Here is a 20,415-nt window from a genome sequence, read left to right as displayed (position 1 = left end):
AATGGTGCTGATGCAAGTTTGCACAGCCATTAATCGCACCCTGCTAAGAAGAACCCTGACTCTGGGGAACGTGCAGGACATTGTGGATGGCTTTGCACAAATGGGTTTCCCTAACTGTGGAGGGGCAATAGATGGGACGCATATTCCTATTCTGTCACCACCCCACCTGGCATCAGAGTACGTTAATCGCAAGGGGTATTTCTCCGTGGTTCTGCAAGCACTTGTGGATCACCGTGGGCTTTTCATTGACATTTACTCAGGATGGCCTGGAAAGGTGCACGATGCACGCATCTTTCGGAACAGTTCCCTGTTCAGGAGTCTGAGGGCCGGGACTTTTTTCCCAGACCGCAAGATCACAGTAGGGGACGTCGAAATGCCCACTGTGATCCTTGGAGACCCTGCTTACCCCTTAATGCCATGGCTCATGAAACCGTATACAGGGAAGCTTGACAGGAGCAAGGACTGGTTCAACTACAGGCTGAGCCGGTGCAGAATGACTGTGGAGTGTGCTTTTTGCCGTTTGAAAGCCCGCTGGAGGTGTCTTTATGGGAAGCTAGATTTGGGGGAAAGCAGCATCTCCGCTGTTATATCCGCGTGCTGTACCCTCCATAATATTTGTGAAGGGAAGGGTGAAAGATTCAGTGAGGAATGGACCTCCGAGGTTCGACGCCTAGAGGATGAATTTGCACAGCCAGAGAGCAGGGCTACTAGGGAGGCCTAGGAAAGGGCTTCAAGGATTAGGGATGCTTTAAGGGAGCAATTTGATGCTGAGAGCCAACAGTAATGTTTGGTGCCTTTGCTGTGCTTTTTTCTACCTTGGGGTACAATATTTACCACTTCCTGCAATAATAAAACGTATTGTAAAAGCCATAAAATCCTTTATTCAAAGTACAGTACATAATAGGCCAGGGGGGTTAGGGTGGTGGACTGTACATTCAGAGGTTTGAATATGTCCTGTTTTGATTACTGTTCAATGTCTGCTGCACTTCAGGATTACTATGCTGCAGGGTAATGGGGGTGGAGTGCACAGGGTAAGAATTATAGTTTTCAGGGCTGGTAGGTGATCGTACAGGTGTTGAGGGCAGCTGGGGGTAATAAGAAACTGGCTGCTGGAGAAAGGTGTTTTGTGCAAATACTGGGGAACAAGAAAGAGAGCTTTGGGAGGGTTGTGGATTACCACGGTACATATCTGCCTGCATGGCTACGAGAGACTCAAAAGACTCAGTTTGGCGAGCCAGGAGGCTTATCTGCTTTGAGGTTTTTTTGATAGCCAATTCCTTTCTCCTGCTTTCTGTTTGCCTCCAGTCATACATTTTCTCTCTCCATTCATACATTTTCTCTCTCCATTCCTGCGTCTTCCTACTTTCTCTGTTGTAGTGAATCATAACTGCTTTGATCAATTCTTCCTTTGATTTTCTGGGATTTCTTCTCAAGTTCTGCAAGCGACGTGAGGCCGGTGATCCGGCTGCATTAGTCAAGGTCACTAAAAAAAACATAGATAGAACCATGTAATACACAGAGGCTACATTGTTTATTATCACACAGTGAAGGACTTTTTAGACTTTTGGTAGCATCCTTCCCACATACCTCACATAACACAGAGAGGCCAGGGAAGCTAAGTCATGGCGAGCAATGGGGTGAGTGTTTCTGCCCCGAGTGCACCTGGGAGGGGGAATTGACCGATGGGTCACTGGGGTTTATCTGCACTGGGTACAGGAGATAGCTGGTGTCCTGCACAGGGGACAGTAGCGAACAGGAAGGTGGTGAGCTGCTGGCGGGGGGGGGGTCCGCGTAACTGCCGGCCTGCTGGTGAGGGGGGCGGAAAACGCACAGCTGTGCTGGCTGTCTGCTGGGAAGGGTGGGGGAACACCGGAGCGCATCGCAGGGCTGGATGCCTGCTGGGAGGGGGGTGGGGGAAGACCGGAGCGCACCGCGGGGCTGGATGCCTGCTGGGAGGGGGGGGACGAAGACCGGAGCGCACCGCGGGGCTGGCTGCCTGCTGGGAAGGGGGAGGGGAGACCGGAGCACACCGCGGGGCTGGATGCCTGCTGGGAGGGGGGTGGGGGAAGACCGGAGCGCACCGCGGGGCTAGCTACGTGCTGGGAAGGGGGTGGGGAGACCGGAGCGCACCGCGGGGCTGGATGCCTGCTGGGAAGGGGGAGGGGAGACCAGAGCGCACCGCGGGGCTGGCTGCCTGCTGGGAAGGGGGTGGGGAGACCGGAGCGCACCGCGGGGCTGGGGGGGGGAACGCGAACCTGGCGCCCTGCACTCAAGTATCCCTAAATTCTCAACAGGGTTTCCTACTGCCAGATATATCACTGTTGCGTGTTACCTGGGAAGAGAGGGAGGGTCTTCAACAGCAATGTGGATTCCGCCCTGGCCCCTATGCAGCTTGCCTGTGTGCAGCCATGGTCCCCCCACCCCTTGCTGCACAGTGGATCGGACGAGTTAGCCTGACCGGGACAAGGACCACGGTGGCTCTCCCGAGAAACTTGAGAAAGCACATTGCGCACGCTCTGGCTGCAACTTTTCAAGAGATTACCGAGGCAGATTACAGAGACGTGATAGAGCAAATAAATGGGCTATTCCACGTTTAGGCATGCATGCAGGCAGCCATAACCCAAACCCTCCTCTCCCAAAACATAAAAATCTGCTTACCCCGAGCACGCTCCTCAGTTTCTTCCTCACCAGCAACTTCCAGCTGCTGCGACTGGCTAGCCTCCTCCTGGCTTGAGAAGAGCTCCTGGCTGCATGCCTCCTGGGACTCCGGGGTGTCTCCCTCCACGCCAGTAGCCCCACTGTCGGCTTCCTCTACACCCTCCCCGACTTCTCCCTGCTCTGAACTCTCCATCGTGGTCCTCGGATTGGCAATGGGGTCACACCCAAGTATGGCATCCAGCTCCTTGTAAAAACGGCAGGTTGTGGGGGCAGCTCCTGAGCGGCGATTTCCCTCACGGGCTTTGCAGTAAGCACTCCTCAGCTCTTTCATTTTGACCCTGCACTGCAACGCGTCCCGTTCATGGCCCTTCTCAGCAAGGACTGCGATATCTGCCCATAGGTATCATAATTTCTCCTTCTGGAGCGCAGCTGTGCTTGCACAGCTTCCTCACCTCAAACACTGATGAGGTCCTGCAGCTCGGAATTGTTCCATGTTGGTGCTCGTTTGGGGCGTGGAGGCATGGTCGCTGATTGATTGAATGATTGATGGCACTCCACACCTGGCTGAGCAAACAGGAAGGGGATTTAAAGGAGGGGTCAGCTGAGCCCTGGGCAGTGGAGTGTGCATGATTACCAGAGAGGCTTCTAAAGTATGCTGGGATACCGCCTTATACCCCGGAGGTCAATAAAAGCGCTGGTGGGTGTCCACACTTGCTGACCAGCGCTGGATCACCAGCGCTGGAATCCCTACACCCGAGGCTCGACCGAGTGTACAGCCAGCGCTGCAACCAGGGAGTTGCAGCACTGGCCGTGCTTTGCAAGTGTGGCCACATCCTAAGTTGCAGCGCTGTAACCCCCTCACCAGCGCTGCAACTCTCTAGTGTAGCCAAGCCCAAAGATTGAGGTAGCAATGAGCCCTTCCCTATATTTAGAACAACTAAGTGGCAAAAAAGCTAGCTCATACCTAAGAAACTGGGGTGAAATCTTTGCCGCACTGAAGTCAGCAGGAGTTTTGCTATGGACTTCAGCGGAGCTAGGATTTCACCTCGGCCAACAGAATCCACAGTTTTCCTACTTTTGCATTAGCCCTTCCCTAACTTTTACTCAGAAGTGTTTCTTATCAGACTCTCTTCTTTTTGGTCTCACTGAAAAGTCAGCACTTTAAAGACAATATTGTATGTTATTATTGAATGGCAAATCAACGGAATCTAGCAGAACAGATGATCATCTCAGAAGTTTGAGACTGAGTTATAAATGTGAGTAAAGAAATTGAAGGGGAAGAAAAAACAGACTATATTTTATGTAAATATCAATTCCAAAGTATGTGACATGTGGTCAGATAACATATGATACAAGAGAAGAAAAGCAAGAATGCAAATACTGGGACAAATTTTCTAAAGTCACTTCTAATATTGTGACTGCATGTTTTGTTCATATAATTGTTTGAATGTGCAAAAAATGCATTTGTACAAAAATCAGAGGAGGTCCTGCACCACAAGTTTACATCTGGATCTGCATTTGACTCTGGGATTTTGATTCAGGCCCATCTCCAGTACAAATGCAAGGTTTGTACATGCAACAATTATACCTACCAAGTGATACTTTGGCTGTGATTTTAGAAGCCAGAATAAAGTCGTATGAAAAACTGATCCATTGTGTTTTAAGAACAGATAAAACAAACAAGAAAAGTCACAAAAAAGGGGAAACAATTTATTGGGTGGGGGGAGCCTATTTGTTAATGTCATGGGGAAAAAAACATATACAGTAGCCAGACAGATTCATTGTTTTGCTATTTAAAAATAAAGAACATCATTAAATGCCAGAAGTAAGGGAAAACAAAACAGAAAAGAAAAAGGTAAAATGCCATTGTTATTCTAAGTTATAACTTTCAGCACATATCAGATTTACAGCTTTTTAGTAAATTCTGTAATTTTGATTTAGTCAACATATTAGTGCTTGTCTCTTCCAAAAATGGGAGATACATATCTAATATTAAATTAATAGAAATCAGTCCCTAGATGTCATTGTTGCAGCTGAAATATCACTACTTTGGGATTAGAAAAGCTGAATATTAAGAAATGTCTGTGTAAATCTGAATAATCTATTTAAATAATGTAAATTCAATTCAATTCAATTTTAATGTCTCCATATCCAAGCCCAAAGGCCTCCAGGTGCCTTAACAAAAATGTAGCTAATACTTAGGAATATAAAATAGAAATATATGAAACACTGGGCTGGATCAGACCAGTAGTGTTTCTAGTCCAGGATCCAAGTTGTGCCTGTACCAAATGCCACAACGGAAACTGCAAAATAATACTCAGAGTGGCAAGTTAGACTCACCAGCTCATAACGGAAGAGTCTCTCTAACTCCTGTCAATTAATGGGTTGGTTTAATGCTTGAAACATCTTTTAATCCCATCTAATGTAGCTGTGGATGTTTTCATTATCCATATAGAAGTTTAATCCATTTTTAAAATCCTACTAAGCTGTTGGCTTCAATGATACCTTGCACCAATGAGTTCCAAAGGTTAATTATGCATTGTGTAAAAAAAAAAATTGTTCCTTTTATCAGTTTTAAACATGTGCCATTTACATTTCATTTAGTGTTTCATTGTTCTTATACTATAAGAAAATAAGAGCTCTCAATTTACTATATTTATATCATTTATTATTTGGAATATCTCTATCATATTCCATCTAATATCTCCTCTCTAAGTGTAACAGTTCCAGTCTTCATTCCCTCCTGACACAGAAGTTTCTGTGTGTCTAATAATTATGTTGCCTGTTTTTGAATTTCTCTATTTCTGCAATATTTTGTTTAAAACCGTAGCAAGAACTGAATATAGAATTCAAATAAAGGTATTTCTTTTTTTTATACAAATAACATAACAATATAGCATTTTCCAGGCTTGAATTTAGAAGGATTTATGCATGCCCACAATCCCAAGCTCAGCTCACAATAACCAGAACCCCAAGATGCCAGCCCAATCAGAATACTTAGGCCAGAACCTATTGATAGATTGAGCTGCCAAAGTATAGGCAACTTCCTTCAGCTGTTTCACATGCCACCTAAAAATACCTCTTTCTTATCTGGGTTCACTTTTAATCAACTTTATTTCATCCATTCTGCAATCTTCTTTTGGCAGTGGGCCAGCAGTTAGGTAAAACAACTGCTATGAGCTGATTAGCTAGTAATATGGATATAGATATCATGGGCCAGATTCTGTCCTTACTTTGACTCTTTTACACCACCCCAGCAGCAAATAGTGAATGAAAATGAGCAGCACGGCCCTTGAGTGAATTCGAAGTGGCAGCATATGGCCATAAGGAATGGTAGGAGGGAAAACAGCACAATGAAGATAATGGATTTCAAGAAGGCAGACTTTAGCAAACTCAGGGAGTTGGCAGGTAAGAGCCCATGGGAAGCAAGTCTAAGAGGAAGAAAAGTTCAAAGAAGAGTTGCCAGTTTTTCAAAGGGACATTGCATAGGAAAGATAGGAAGTATGGCAAGAGACCACCCTGGTTTAACCAGGAGATCTCCAATGACTTGAAACTCAAAAAAAAGCCCTACAAAAAGTGGAAACTATGTCAAATTACAAAGGATGAATATAAACAAATAACACAAGTATGTAGGGACAAAATTAGAATGGCCAAGGCACAAAATGAGATTAAACTAGCTAGAGACATAAAGGGTAATGAGAAAACATTCTACAGATACATTAGAAGCAAGAGGAAGACCAGGGACATGATAGGCCAGTTACTCAATGGGAGTGGGGTGGGGGGAAAAAATAACAGAAAATATGGAAATGGTAGAAGTGCTAAATGACTTTTTGTTTCAGTTTTCACCAAAAAGTTTAGTAGCAATTGAACATCTAACTTAATGAATGCCACATGGGGATGAAGTGTCTGAAGGGGGGTGGAGGGACACATATGGACAGGGGTGCTAGGACCATGGAGGTGCAGGAACACATGGGGACAGGAAAACATGTGCCTGTCTGAACGGTAGATGCTAGGGATCAGCCAGGGTCTGCATGGGAGAAGATCCCTAACAATCCCTCTCCACCCCCCAAAAACACTTGTTCCATACTTTTCCCACCCATACTCAACAACCATACGAGTTCACAACCAGGCTTCTTCCCAGCAATTTACTTCCCTCTCCCTCAGCTCCTCCATTACTCCTGACTCCCCCAAGTCTTTGCACTGCTTTTGAGGGATGTGGGAAATATGGTTCTGTACTGTAGTTTAAATGAATTATTACTCAGAGCTCTGTATTAATATGCCTAGTAAGGAATCTATTTGTAAAAAACATTTCCTGAATCCTTTTGGTGTCTGTATTATTACAGACATACTTGCTGACAGGTATTTTGAAATAAATGACCAAAAATAATTGAAACTGGTGTGATTATAGTATGTTATTTTGACAAATAAAATATGTAGAATTTTGCAGAATTTTAAAATAGTGTGCAGAATTTTAATTTTTTGGTGCAGAATTCCACCAGCAGTAAATAGAGCTCAGGAACAGGACTGTTGAGTTGAAAAATGAAGAAGGGGTACAGTACACAGTAACAGAAGGTAGACGGGCAAGGAGCAAGAGAGGAGCAGCTCTTTCTACAAGGAGAGGAAAAGTCAATGGAGACAGCCAGAGTTCAGAGCCCCAGGAGGATAGAGGACAAAAGACACAAGGACTTGCAGCCAGAACGAACAGGAAGGCTGGAGAATCGCACCAACTTCAAAAAGAGACAAGTCTACAAGATTGGTGACTCCCTACTAAGAAGACCGAGGCCTGTCACCAGAGCTCATCTGGAGAACAGAAAGGGGTGCTGTCTGGTGGGAGCTAAGGTGTGGGATGTGGATCTGAGGCTGAAGAGGATCCTAACTGGAGCAAGAAAGAATCCATTGATTGTCCTTCACATGGAAGAAACGATACTGCTAGATTCTTGCTGGTACGCATAAAGGGAGACTACGTCATGCTGGGGAAGACACTTAAAGAAATGGAGGCTCAGGTGATCTTCAGTGGGATTCTGCCTATCCCTAGAGGAGAATGAAGCCAACACAAGATCATGATGAACAGATGGCTCACTCAGTAGTGCTACAAAGAGTTCTTTGGGATGTTTGACCACTGGACAGAGGACTGTCCTCCTGGGGTGGACTCCACTTGAGTACGGAGGAACATAGATTTCTGGGATGGAGGCTGGTACAACTGATTAAAAGAGCTTTAAAATAGGAACTCAGGGAAGACAGTAGGGAGATGCACATGTAATCTCCATGCCTCATTCTAATATTGACCAGGAGGAAAATCAAGAAAGAGAATACAGCAATGGAAAAAGAAATAGCAATGGGTAGGCAAATGGACATGGATGCTGAAGGGGTGGGGGCGAGTGTGGATGCTGAAAGTCAGTGTACAGGGGGTGAGGAGCGAGCATGGATGCTGGAGGGGCGAGCGTGGATGTTAGGGTGACCAGATGTCCCACTTTTATAGGGACAGTCCTGATTTTTGTGTATTTTTCTTATATAGGCTCCTATTACACACACACGTACCAATTTTTTACATTTGCTGTCTGATCATCCTAGTGGATGTTGAATGTCAGTGTACAGGGGGAGAGGGGCGAGCGTGGATGCTGAAGGGACGAGTGTGGATGTTGAATGTCAGTGTACAGGGGGAGAGGGGCGAGCGTGGATGCTGAAGGGACGAGTGTGGATGTTGAATGTCAGTGTACAGGGGGAGAGGGGCGAGCGTGGATGCTGAAGGGACGAGTGTGGATGTTGAATGTCAGTGTACGAGGGTGAAGAGCGAGCGTGGATGCTGAAGGGGCGAGTGTGGATGCTGAATGTCAGTGTACAGGGGGAGAGGGGCGAGCGTGGATGCTGAAGGGACGAGTGTGGATGTTGAATGTCAGTGTACAGGGGGAGAGGGGCGAGCGTGGATGCTGAAGGGACGAGTGTGGATGTTGAATGTCAGTGTACAGGGGGAGAGGGGCGAGCGTGGATGCTGAAGGGACGAGTGTGGATGTTGAATGTCAGTGTACGAGGGTGAGGGGCGAACGTGGATGCTGAAGTCTGTGCAGGGGCGTTGAGCTTGCCCCTTGGCTATGGGGCTCCCAGGTGACACCTTATGGTGCTGCCTATGCCCTTCTGTAAGCAGGGCCCTTGACATTTCCTTCACCCTGGAGCCAGCCCTCGTCTCTATGGTAACAGGAAGGAGGGAGAGTTGACAAGGACTTTCACTCTTCGATCACCTGATCTGGCTCAACGGTCACGTGATCCCGTCTCCATCATCGCCATTTTGAAGCAGTGTTCCGAGGGAGGAAAAAACAAAAAAGCTTTCAGCAACGCCGGTCCGAGAGAAGCGAGAAGACGTGGCGGGGAGCGGCCTGTCCCGCGGAGGACTCGGCAGGTAGCGTGTGAGTAACGGAGCGCGGGAGGGAAGGAGGCGGCGGCAGCAGAGCGCCAGGAAGCGGAGCCCATGTGCATATCGTGGAACCCCCCCCCTTCGGCTCAGACTTTGGGCTCCGCAGCTATCACCTCCCGCGGCACGTCGCAGCCCCCTCGTCTCCCACAAACCCCGCTTGCCTCAGCCCGAGGCCTCTCCCCCAGGTCGTCCCCTCCTCCCATCTGTCGGGGAACACCCTCTTCCCCAGGCGCCCCTGCGGTGTAACTGGGGTCATCACCGCCTCCTCGGCCTTCGCCTGCTGCCCGCGCTCCGTATCGGGGTCTGAATTCAGGCCCTTGCTTTCTACGTAACGCCCAGCGCCCTCCTTGCCCCTTCCCCTTAGCGTAACCTAGGGTTCGCGCACCTCACGCAGCCTGTACGGTGTTTTCTGCCCTGGGCGGCTTCTTGTGCTTCTTCTCTCCCTGTCCCGGAGAGGGGTTTGCCGCATGGGTGACTGGCGTGGTGGTGACTAAGCTGGACAGGTGGTTGGTTGCACGAGGTCTAACTAGGAGAGGAAGGTTGATAAATAATGAGCTAAATGGGAAGGTTTGCAAGAGTCCCTGGCGGAGTAGATATACCTCCCCCCACCCCCACGTTACCATGGCCTTCCACCAGGATAGGAGTTTGGGGAAAAAACAAGCCTGGCTTGTTCCAGCAGCCCCTGCAGGGGAGGAGAGAGCAACCAGCTACTGAAACCAAAGTGCAGTTGAGGCAATAATCTTAATGTACCAAATCTGATTAATATTAGTTTCAGTCAGTGATTTTGAAATGCAGGAGTAAGAAAACCAAACTAGTGATGTACTCCAGCCAACCTCCCCTTTGGAGAGGGAGTGATTTGAGAAACGTGTCACACAGGGTTACCATATTTCAGATTCCCCAAAAGAGGACAAAGGGGGTGGGGAGAGCTGGAGAGGGTACCTGTGGTAGGGGTACTCACTGGAGGTGGAGGATAGTGTTGCTCCCTGTCAGGATGGATGGGAAGCTGGTACAAGCCTAGGAAGCAGCAACAGCCATCAGTCAGCACTTCCCAGGGGGACCCCCTGCCTGGGGCTGGGAGCTGGAGCTTGCCGCCACCGCTGTTGTTGTAGAGGAATGAATCAATCAGCTGCCAGTGTAGGGGTGGGAACAATTGGGAAGTGGACCAATCCGGGCTTTAAGATGCAGCATCTGCTCTGCAAAAATCCAGGACATTTCCTGTTGCTTGAAAAATCCAGGCAAAGAGAGATGGAATCTCAAAAAAGAGGCAATGTCCAGGAAAACCTGGATGTATAGTAACTTTTCACAACTGTTGGGTTGATATCAGTCTCAAGGATTTTGCTATGTCAATAGCTTTGGTTTCTGAAAATTAAGTAATAAAATCAATAGTTGGTCAAAGTGAAATTCTCATGAAATTTTCCTACTTATGGGATTTATAAAGGCTGTTGTGATGGCTTTTGCTTTACACTATTGTGTTAAGCAATAGTTGGCCTTACCTAAACCTAACTTTCATTTCAAATGCCTTTAACTTAGTCATGCCTTTTGAAATACGCACTTCACTCATGTACATTTCGCTACTTCAGTCTGGAGAAATTTCCCATAGCTCCAAATCGGCAGTATCGGTAAACCCTTGCCTTTAACTGGGCTACATGTAGAGTATGGGTTCACACTAATAGATGTGATTACAAGATTGGGGCCTTCTCTTTTGTCTAAGTGTTACTGATGCAGTAATTAAGGTTTGAACTTTTTTTGCAATTTTTAGGGAAAGAAAGGTCTCTTCAATATTACTCCACTGCAAAACAGAATCTAGAATAAAACATTTTCTTTCTAGGCTCAGCTTGTAAATATATATATAAAAAAAGAGTCCTTTTGGCACCTTAGAGACTAACAAATGTATTTGGACATAAGCTTTCATGGGCTAGAACTCACTTCATCAGATGTATGAAGTAAAAGATACAGGAGCAGGTATAAATACATGAAAGGATGTGGGATGCTTTACCAAGTGTTAAGTCAGTCTAACGAGATAAATCAATTAACAGCAGGATACCAAGGGAGGAGAAATAACTTTTGAAGTGGTAAGAGAGCGGCCCATTACAGACAGTTGACAAGAAGGTGTGAGTAACTGTAGGGAGAAATTAGTATTGAGGAAATTAAGTTTAGGTTTTGTAATGACCCAACCACCCCCAGTCTTTATTCAGGCCTAATCTGGAATTAATTTGCAAACTAGATAGCTTCAGATTAGGCCTGAATAATATCTGTAATATCTGACATGGCTTGAATTCAGCATACATGCTTCTAGTAAATAAGAACTTAAATCTTTATAGAACTTAAAGGTTTAGAAAATGCTACTATTTAAATAAAATGTCAAAGACAAAAATAGTATTATTTTTGAAAGGGCAGTATCTTCGTGTATCTGTAGAAAATTAGATACTCTTCTCCACATCCTCTTGTGAGTCTCTCAACTTCAGCATTTTTACAATAGAAAAACCATAATTGCATTTTAAATAAACTAATCAGATGTCAATATAAACTGAATAGTAAACTGAAGGGGAAGTATCTGTGGTCAGCATTTCTGTGGGGACTGGTGTTATGACCTATACATTTGAAATAGTTCAAGGAAAAAGTTTGTAGCTGTTGTCAGGGAGATAAATTTGTATAGCAAGTACTTGAATACAATAATAGTTTCTCGTTTGGGACAATCTGCTCTCTCTAATTTTTTTCTTTAACCGCTCATCTACTGTTATAACTGTTTGCAAATAAAAGTTATATTTTATTTATTTCTCTCTAAAACTTTCTTACAAAAAAAATACAAAAAAAACAAAACAAAAAAACCCCCAAATCCTACAAAGGTTCTGGTCTTGCAAACATTTACTCCATGCTTAACTTTAATCCTGGAAGTAGTCCCACTGAAATCATTTGAAAAAACTCCAAACTGTGAAATTCACACTTACTTTAATTTATTTAATCAAATGGTTTTATCTTCTGTACTGAGGGGAGGGCAAGAGGAAATTGAGTTGTGATAGCAGAATCCAAGATTTAGCATGGAGGAAACTTTTCATCTGAGTTAAATAAATCCTCAAATTAATAATGTGTAAAACCTTTTAAAATAGAGAAGTACTTCTACCAACCTTAATAACCATAAATTGGCAGTAATGTGCAACTACCATTGACCGCAGTGCGGAGTACTGTATGTATTTCCCTTTTTGACATATCAAATAAAAATCAGTATGTGCTCAGAAACACACGTGGCAAGGTAAGAAATATACATACGTCCACTACAGAACATGAGGAAAAATATTGGAACAAAACTGTAGTCTAGCTTTTCAAAAAAGACCATATTCTCTAACTATGACTTTTTCTCAGAAAGATTCTTATAATGTAAGGGAAGGGAATGTGCAAGCGAACTGTAGCATTGGCTACAATAATGGTATTAAAAAATGACAAAATGTGAAAGGAAGCTAGTTTTCCCATGTGTTGGACAAAAATAAAACTTTTTGTAATTTTATTTAACTAACCATTACTGTTGCCAAGGCTAAGGTTGGCTTAATTTCCCTCTTAATGAATCACAGTGAACTGCAGCAAAAGGTTCAATTTCAAACCAATCTTACTTGAATTAATATTTTCAATTTACCATCATAGTGCTACTGCACTGGACTTTAATGATTCTTATCTGCATATAGATTCTTGTCTACCCCCTTAATGTCAACTATCCACTCTGGATTTGTGAAGAGCCGGAGTGGTATTTTCAGTTTCCTGAGGTGTACCTACAGCAGAACTTTTGTGTACCTGGAGTTGCATCAGAAGAACTGGCATGAACAGACTATTGAGCTATGTGTCTCTTTCAGTTATATTGAAGCAATGTTTCCTACATGCTACATGGGGATAGAAGCTGATTCTTTATTATAAAATCTTCACTTTTGTATTGTTCTGCTATATGATTAAAAAAAGTTCTCTGGTTCATATTTGAGATCTGTAAATAGAATATTTAAAATTCAGTACACATCATTTGAAAATGCTTCTTTTTAATTCTAACAACTGTATCCTCTGCAAATAAGTTTCTACAGCCGCATATTAATTCAGCACAGGATGCAGTTTTTATTGTCTCTCATGAACAAAAAGCATCTTCCCCAGTTCTAAATATGAGCCCAAAGTTGTGGTGCTGTGTGCTGTTTGTTCTGTTCTTAAACTAAAAAGCTCAATCCAATTTCTGCAATTGACTAAAAATACTATTTCTACATGAGTAACTTGTTTGACAAGTTCTAAGCCCCGGACAATTGGATACTTTTATTAAAAGACATTTCAACTGACTTGTAGTGTGGTCCTGCTCTAAGAAGTTACTGTGCAAAAATGGTGTCATATTACCTGCTCCTTGTGTTTACTTAACATCATGTCTACTGTCTTTAGTGAGAAAATTCAGCTTATACTGTTTTTTATTCCTATTAGAGCGAATCTTTTCCTCCTTTTACATCAGAGATATGTATTGAGTGTAATTAATTGGAAGATACTGGAATTTCACAGTTTAACTGAAGGTTTAATTTGGCTTAAAGAACTTTTATTACAGGAGAAAATAATGAGAATAAAAAAATCAGCTCCACATGAGGTGTAATATTATAAACATGGTGCTGCATTCAATTCCCATTCTGGTTTTTTTTCCCCCAGTCAATAATCTCAAACCATGTTTGTGCTTAAATATGGCCACTTTTTAAACCTCTGACCACACCACATTATGGTCTGTGGTTTATGGTTAATGTTTTTAAAAGGAAGTAAAAAGGGAAACAGTTATTGCCTGCTGTTTCCAGAACTATACAATTCTTAAAACACAGATTCTGTGATTGTTCCGAAATGCGCACTACCAGTAGAGCTTTACAGTTCAGCTGATATTGCCTTGCTATCTTAGAAAATTAGTCTTGTGCTGAGAAATATGCTTTTTTTACATTTGTACTATCTTAATAAATAAAGCCATACCTAAATGATTAATGCAGGTAATGCTTAGTAGAACCATTTCATGCTGAAATTATAGTTATATTCTGAAGTGTTTTGTTACAAACCTACATTCATTTCAGAAGACTTCATCTAATCAGTAGAAACTGTACTTGATGCACTTAGTATTTAAAGAGTAGGTCTTCATGCCAGATTGAGACTTGCTTTTTTAATTTAAATGTGCTGAATTAATTTAAAATCAGTATCTTTAGGTAGGGTTTCTAGTGTTCAGATGGTGGTGATCATGGTGGGGAAATAGACAATATCCACAACAATACAAACCAACTTACCTGTGAAAATCATTAGCTCACTCTGCCACTCCATACCTTTGTAGTTTGAAACATTCAGATGTAGGCTAACATGAAAAGGTGCTACAAATATTCTGTCAAAATGTAATATGGTATCCAAAATGCTGTGTGTATAAGGCCTTCCAGGTTTCTGATTTTCTGTAGTCTAAAACTGGAATATTATTAGAATATTAATGAATTTAGGCTACCATTTTAGTAGAATTAGGAAGTTAAATATTTATCAGAAGTGACTACATATTTCTATCTTTGTGCTTGTTAAATAAGCTAATGTTCCATTTCATAAAACTTTTTCAGATATTATGGAAGAGGGAAGCAGTATTGCAGTATTGGTGCCAAATATTGGGGAACAGGAAGCTGTACTGATTTCTGAAACAGTCATTGGCTCAACACTGGAAAGCAGTGAAGATCATAGAAAATGTAAAACTGATCCTCTAATCCATGTTATCCAAAAATTAAGCAAGATAGTAGAAAGTGAGAAGTCACAGAGATGCCTTTTAATAGGGAAAAAACGTTCCCATCCTAATGCTTCTACACCATCTTTTGAAACACAAGAAATTTGTGAGATCCCGGCTAAAACAATGGAGCTGCCTGTTATTGACATTAAAAAGACTGATGAGCTACAAGCAGATTATGTAACCAATTGTCTTCCACAAAGTAAAAGAAAGGTTATATGCTACCAGTGTAGCCTATGTAAATTTCTATCACCATCTCTTTCTATACTACAGGAACATATAAAACAACATAGTCAACAGAATGAAGTGATATTAATGTGCTCAGAGTGCCATTTTGCTTCTAAAAAGCAAGAAGAACTTGAAGTTCATATCAGAATTCACCATGAGAATGATGGCAAAAAACAGTCAAAAGTGCAACAATGTGTAAATCTCTCAACTTCATCTTTGCAAGGGTCAGTGGGAGGAAATGTCAAAGCAGGCACTGATCAGGCAGTGCATCTGGACTGTAAAGGCATAATTCAATCTACTCCTATAGCTGAAATGGGTAGGAGAAAATGGTATACTTATGAGCAGTATGGCATGTATCGGTGCTTAATTTGTAGCTACACTTGTGGTCAGCAAAGAATGTTGAAAACCCATGCATGGAAACATGCAGGTGAGGTTGATTGTTCCTATCCTATATTTGAAGAAGAAAATGAGCCTACTAGCTTGTCAGATGCAACCATAACTCATACGCCTCATAGTGTGGATACAATTGTTCTCTCTCTAGAAAATAATGAACTAGACATCCATAGTGACCATTCGCTTCAACTCCAGATTTGTACTTCTGAGCAACTGTCATGTAAATCTCCACCAGTGGTAGAAAATGTAAAAGAGGAAGAGGTCCTAAGTCAATCAACAGCCCTTTCCCCTACTGGAGAACTGTTAGAGGAAACCGTATCGGATACAGATACAGAGCAAGATAATTTGATAACTGATAGCCTACTTTCATCAGCACAGAAAATCATTAACTGTAGCCCAAATAAGAAAGGTCATGTTAATGTAATAGTAGAGCGCTTGCCAAGTGCTGAAGAAACTGTTTTACAGAAACCTTTCCTAATGAACACTGACATTGAAGCTGAGAAAAAATTAATTTCAGAGGAATCCCAGGTTGTGTGTGAAGGATCTGGTGAAGTTTATCACTCAGATGAAATTGAAGAAGTAATAATAGGATGGAGCAATACTGAGAAGAAAGATAATGATTTAATCTCTAATAAAGGCATAGCAGCTGATGAAAATGCCCCTCCTGTGCGAAGAAGAACAAATTCGGAGTCTCTAAGACTGCACTCGTTAGCTGCAGAAGCTCTTGTTACAATGCCTATCAGAGCTGCAGAACTAACAAGATCCAGCTTTAGGGCCTTCAGTGCAGTAAACTCTTTAGATGCAGATACAGGACAAAGACAGACGGATGGCACTTGTGCAGCCCATTCTAAAATGGTATCGTCACTTAAAAACCCTCCAGAGGGGTTAACTAGTTTAAACCAAAGTGACTGTGCAATAATGGAGCTACAGAAGGACAAACCAGAGCTATCAGAAGCACCAATTAAAATGGGCATTAGTATGTCACTGCTCACAGTAATTGAAAAATTGAGAGAAAGGACAGATCAGAATGCTTCTGATGATGACATTTTGAAAGAATTACAGGACAACGCACAATGTCAACCTGTGAATGACATGAACATGCCAGGAAGTAACCTGGTAGAGTACATACCCAATGTAGATCGACCATACCGCTGTCGCCTATGCCATTATAGCAGTGGCAATAAGGGCTACATAAAACAACACTTGAGAGTCCATCGTCAAAGGCAACCATATCAGTGTCCTATCTGTGAGCACATAGCTGACAATAGTAAAGATTTAGAAAGCCACATGATCAACCATTGCAAAACCAGAATGTATCAATGTAAGCAATGTGAAGAATCCTTTCATTATAAGGTGAAGTTATTTTCTTTTTATCTTTCTAGAATAGCAGTTTAAGTGTTTGCTACTAATTAACTGTTTTATTACTTTCTTTTAACTAAACTAAGTTAGTCACGGGAATTATCAAAGTATGGCACCTTGGCTGCAATGGCATTACAAATGGAGACTGTTAGAACTACTCTTGTACTGTACTGTATTCTTGCCACATGTCTGGCAACCTTGGGTTATTTACTTTTATGTGTCCTTGGTTTCTTTGTGAAAAATATTACATTTTCACTGAGAGTCATCATAGTGATCCATTAATGGACTACTTCTGGCCTGTTAACCTGTAGCAATAACAGGAGGGAATGGAAGCACTGGGAGGGGATAGTCTAGATCAGGGGTGGCCAACCTGAGCCTGAGAAGGAGCCAGAATTTACCAATGTACATTGCCAAAGAGCCACAGTAATATGCTGGCAGCCCCCCATCAGCTCCCCCACCCCGCTCCCAGTGCCTCCCACCCACCAGCAGCCCCACCGATCTGTATCTCCCCCTCCCTCCCCGCACCTCCTGATCAGCTGTTCGTGGTATGCTTGAGGCTCTGGGTGGGGGGGAGGAGCGAGGGCATGGCAGGCTGAGGGGAGGGGATGGGAAGGGGTAGAATTGGTGCAGGGCCTGGGCAGAGCCAGGGGTTGAGCAGTGAGCACCCCCTGGCCCATTGGAACGTTGGTGCCAGTAGCTCCAGCCTCGGAGTCAGTTTCTACACTAGGAACCGCATATTAACTGAAGAGCTACATGTGGCTCCAGAGCCACAGGTTAGACACCCCTGGTCTAGATAACCTAATAGATCAGACCTTCAAAGGGGACTCAAACGTGACCCCTCATTGGGAGTGGGTGCAAAACCAGAGATCGTTCTTCTAAAACAGGGTTTCTTAAACTTCATTGCATCACAACCCCGTTCTGATGACAACAATTACTACACGACCCCAGGAGTGGAGACTGAACTCGCCTGAGCCCTGCTGCCCCAGGTGGGGAAGGGGGAAGAAAGGGGTGAGCCAAAACCCAAGGGCTTCAGCCCCAGGCAGGACAGCTGCAACCTGAGCCCCGCCGCCCAGGACTGAAGCTGTTGTGCTTTGGCCCTGGGTGGTGGGGCTCAGGCTTTGGCCCCAGGCCGCAGCAAGTCTAAACCCTAGTGACCCCATTAAAATAGGGTCCCGATCCACTTTAGGGTTCCGACCCACAGTTTGAGAACCGCTGTTGTAGAAACGTTAGCCCAGAACAATCAGCTGAGAGACAAAAATTTCTTTTTCTCATTCTCTTGCTGCCTCATGTAACAGATATTATGCAGAGGACCAAATCTGAAAAATTACACTCCAGAGCTGAATACTGTGCCACGGTCACAGTTTTGCCTCTCTATTTAGTACATTAGTGTTGCAGGATGATGCATTTATATGTGAATTTAGTGCTTATGAAAAGATATCAGTAGCACTCGTAACTGTAGTCTTTCAGTCATTCATACAATTGGGACCAGCACAGGCAATGCCAGTGCAAACTTGCCCACTTGTCCTGTTCAATTCTAATTTGGGAGGAAAACATTTAGATTAAAGTACTTCACCTCCATAGTTGAGAATTTTTGTCATGGCCAGTAGAAACTGTAATGACATCTTTCATCTAAGCCACTGGATAATCACAAGAAAACACAGGCACTACTGACCTGGTCCATATTTGAACCTGTGAATTAGAACTGATTGCTTCTCTATCCTATTACCAATAACCTGAGCTACCCAGTCCTCTTTTCTCTTATTTCCCTCCTATCCCCATCCCCCATCGAGAAGAAATTCTTCCTATTAGAATTTTATTATTCTTTGAGAGTTTCAGTATATTACTATATTATATCTGAATGTGAAGAAAAGTTTAATCTTAAAATTATTTTACATTTAGAAGTATAGGAAGTTACTTCAACGGGTCACTTTTTTCTATTGATCGATTTTGCTTTTAAAAAAATCTTGTTGCTATTTAATATCTTTGTCAAATATCTAACGTCTACTCTTTAAAACAGTCAAAAGCATTTCATTCAGTGAATTGTCATCTTAGTACCATATTTTGCATTTTATATGTAGTACAGTTAGTCAGTTAACTGAGGCATTCTGCAAATACTTACGAACTAATGTGTAAATGTTAATAGCTTTGCAAGTTAGTGCAAGGTGAAGTGACCACTGTGTATTTATGGAGTCTATACTTAAATATTATAGAGGAAAGGTGATTTTTTTTTTTTAACAGAGTCAGCTGCGAAATCATGAGAGAGAGCAACATAGTCTTCCAGATCTGCTCTCAACAGCAACATCTAACAAACTAATAGTTTCCAGTGAGGCAGATGAAAGAGAAGGTACTGTATGTATTTTTACATAAGATACCAGTAAAGAGTAAAATTTATAGTATTGCTACTGGTGTGTTGTATTATGAGCTTATGTTTCTCAAAACTTCCATTTAGGCAGAAAATTGTTATGCTTAGTCTCAGCCTAAATGTGTGTGGGGTTTTCAGAAGGCTTGGGAAAACTGCATGGTTTTGACATACCATATCAGCATTTGACAAGCAGTGTCTTTAACCAGTGGAGATATTTTTGTGTGTGCGCACTGGGATAGCTCAGATCACTTCTTTTTTAAAATATCAATTGCCATGGACATAGTCCTTTATGGACTAATGTCCTTTGGGTTTTAAGAAATATTTTTAGAAAATTGCATAGTGGATGTCGAAAAGATTGTTTTTTTTTAATTGACTTTCAAATAACTTAGAGTTGTGGAACATCAAATAAGCATACTCACAAGGACACGCTCTTGAATATCATACTTTAAAATTATTTTATTGTATCTTTATTATGCAAGCATTAATCATATCACTTAAGTACAGTAGGTAAAAATATTTCTCAGTTTACATGAGGGGGAATAAATAAATAAAGCATTCTGTTTCCTCTACCACTCTTTGTTGGTCTTTTTTATCTAATTTGTAAGTTCTTTGGAGCAGGAACGGTCTCCTGCAATGTGTGTATGTATAGCACTTAGCACAATGGGACCCAAATCTCAGTTTGGGCCTCTAGGTGTGTTGTAATATGTATAACAACAAAGTGGCTAAGGGCCCAGTTCTGTCACCCTTACTCATGTTTTGTAAGGACAAAAGTAATCCCATTAAAATCAGTGGGACCACTCATGGAGTAAGGAAGGCACTGCTTAATGTGAGCAAGTATGGGCTGTTAGTAATTTGCCCAGAGCCATGTGGTAAGTGTCAGAATAGAGTTAGAACTATAGTTCCTGGCACCCAGTTCCATAATTATGCTACTAGATCATGCTGTATCTTATTAAATGGCTCTGACATTAAATATACAAGTCAGAAAAATCAGTTATTTACCTCACCAGCACTAAATAAAATTACCCGATAGCTACTTTTTTGTCCTCCTAGAAGCCAGCTGGGTTTTAGATATATATAATAATTCCAGGAGATTGAGCTTTTAGTGTTTTGTTACTTTCTTCAGGCCCAAGTTCAAGAAAGTGCTAGATGAATTTTGTAGGGGTTTTGTTTTGGTTGGTTGGTTGGTTTTTTGATGAGGCATGGGCACGCAGGAAGAGCTCCTTAGTAGAAGAAAAAGCACTCTTCAAGTGCACCCGGCATTTTTCAAAA

General features: G+C 42.7%; 2 protein-coding genes across 5 annotated transcripts in view; one reads left to right on the top strand and one right to left on the bottom strand.

Annotated features, from left to right (window-relative positions):
- Positions 1–883: 883 nt before the first annotated feature.
- On the bottom strand, positions 884–2,978 carry LOC127034357 (uncharacterized). The gene is made up of 2 exons (XM_050923122.1): positions 2,659–2,978; positions 884–1,483 (listed from the first exon to the last, which is right to left on the bottom strand). The coding sequence occupies exons 1-2, from the start codon at positions 2,849–2,851 to the stop codon at positions 936–938; spliced, it is 741 nt and encodes a 246-aa protein (XP_050779079.1). The 5' UTR covers positions 2,852–2,978; the 3' UTR covers positions 884–935.
- A 5,943-nt stretch (positions 2,979–8,921) lies between these two features.
- ZNF507 (zinc finger protein 507) overlaps positions 8,922–20,415 on the top strand; it is a 40,994-nt gene continuing 29,500 nt past the window's right edge. For 2 of the 4 annotated variants that reach the window (XM_050923059.1, XM_050923056.1), the window contains exons 1-4: positions 8,922–9,052; positions 10,902–11,029; positions 14,647–16,778; positions 19,023–19,128. In XM_050923059.1, the coding sequence (XP_050779016.1) occupies positions 11,002–11,029; positions 14,647–16,778; positions 19,023–19,128 (2,266 nt within the window). In that variant the 5' untranslated portion in view covers positions 8,922–9,052; positions 10,902–11,001. Of the gene's footprint in view, positions 9,060–10,901; positions 11,030–14,646; positions 16,779–19,022; positions 19,129–20,415 lie in introns of all 4 variants that reach the window. The other 2 variants (XM_050923058.1, XM_050923057.1) reach the window with 2 other exon arrangements.

Source organism: Gopherus flavomarginatus, chromosome 14 (genome assembly GCF_025201925.1).
Source record: "Gopherus flavomarginatus isolate rGopFla2 chromosome 14, rGopFla2.mat.asm, whole genome shotgun sequence".
In the NCBI taxonomy this organism is placed as follows: Eukaryota; Metazoa; Chordata; order Testudines; family Testudinidae; genus Gopherus; species Gopherus flavomarginatus.
Note: the sequence above shows the minus strand (reverse complement) of the source record. Positions and strands in the feature narration are given on the sequence as shown.

Excerpts from the sequence above, each read along its gene's own strand:
- LOC127034357 (XM_050923122.1), bottom strand. The coding sequence starts at position 2,851 with ATGGAGAGTTCAGAGCAGGGAGAAGTCGGGGAGGGTGTAGAGGAAGCC. Across the intron at positions 1,484-2,658 it reads AACTGAGGAGCGTGCTCGGG|TGACCTTGACTAATGCAGCC; the intron begins GTAAGCAGATTT and ends TGTTTTTTTTAG.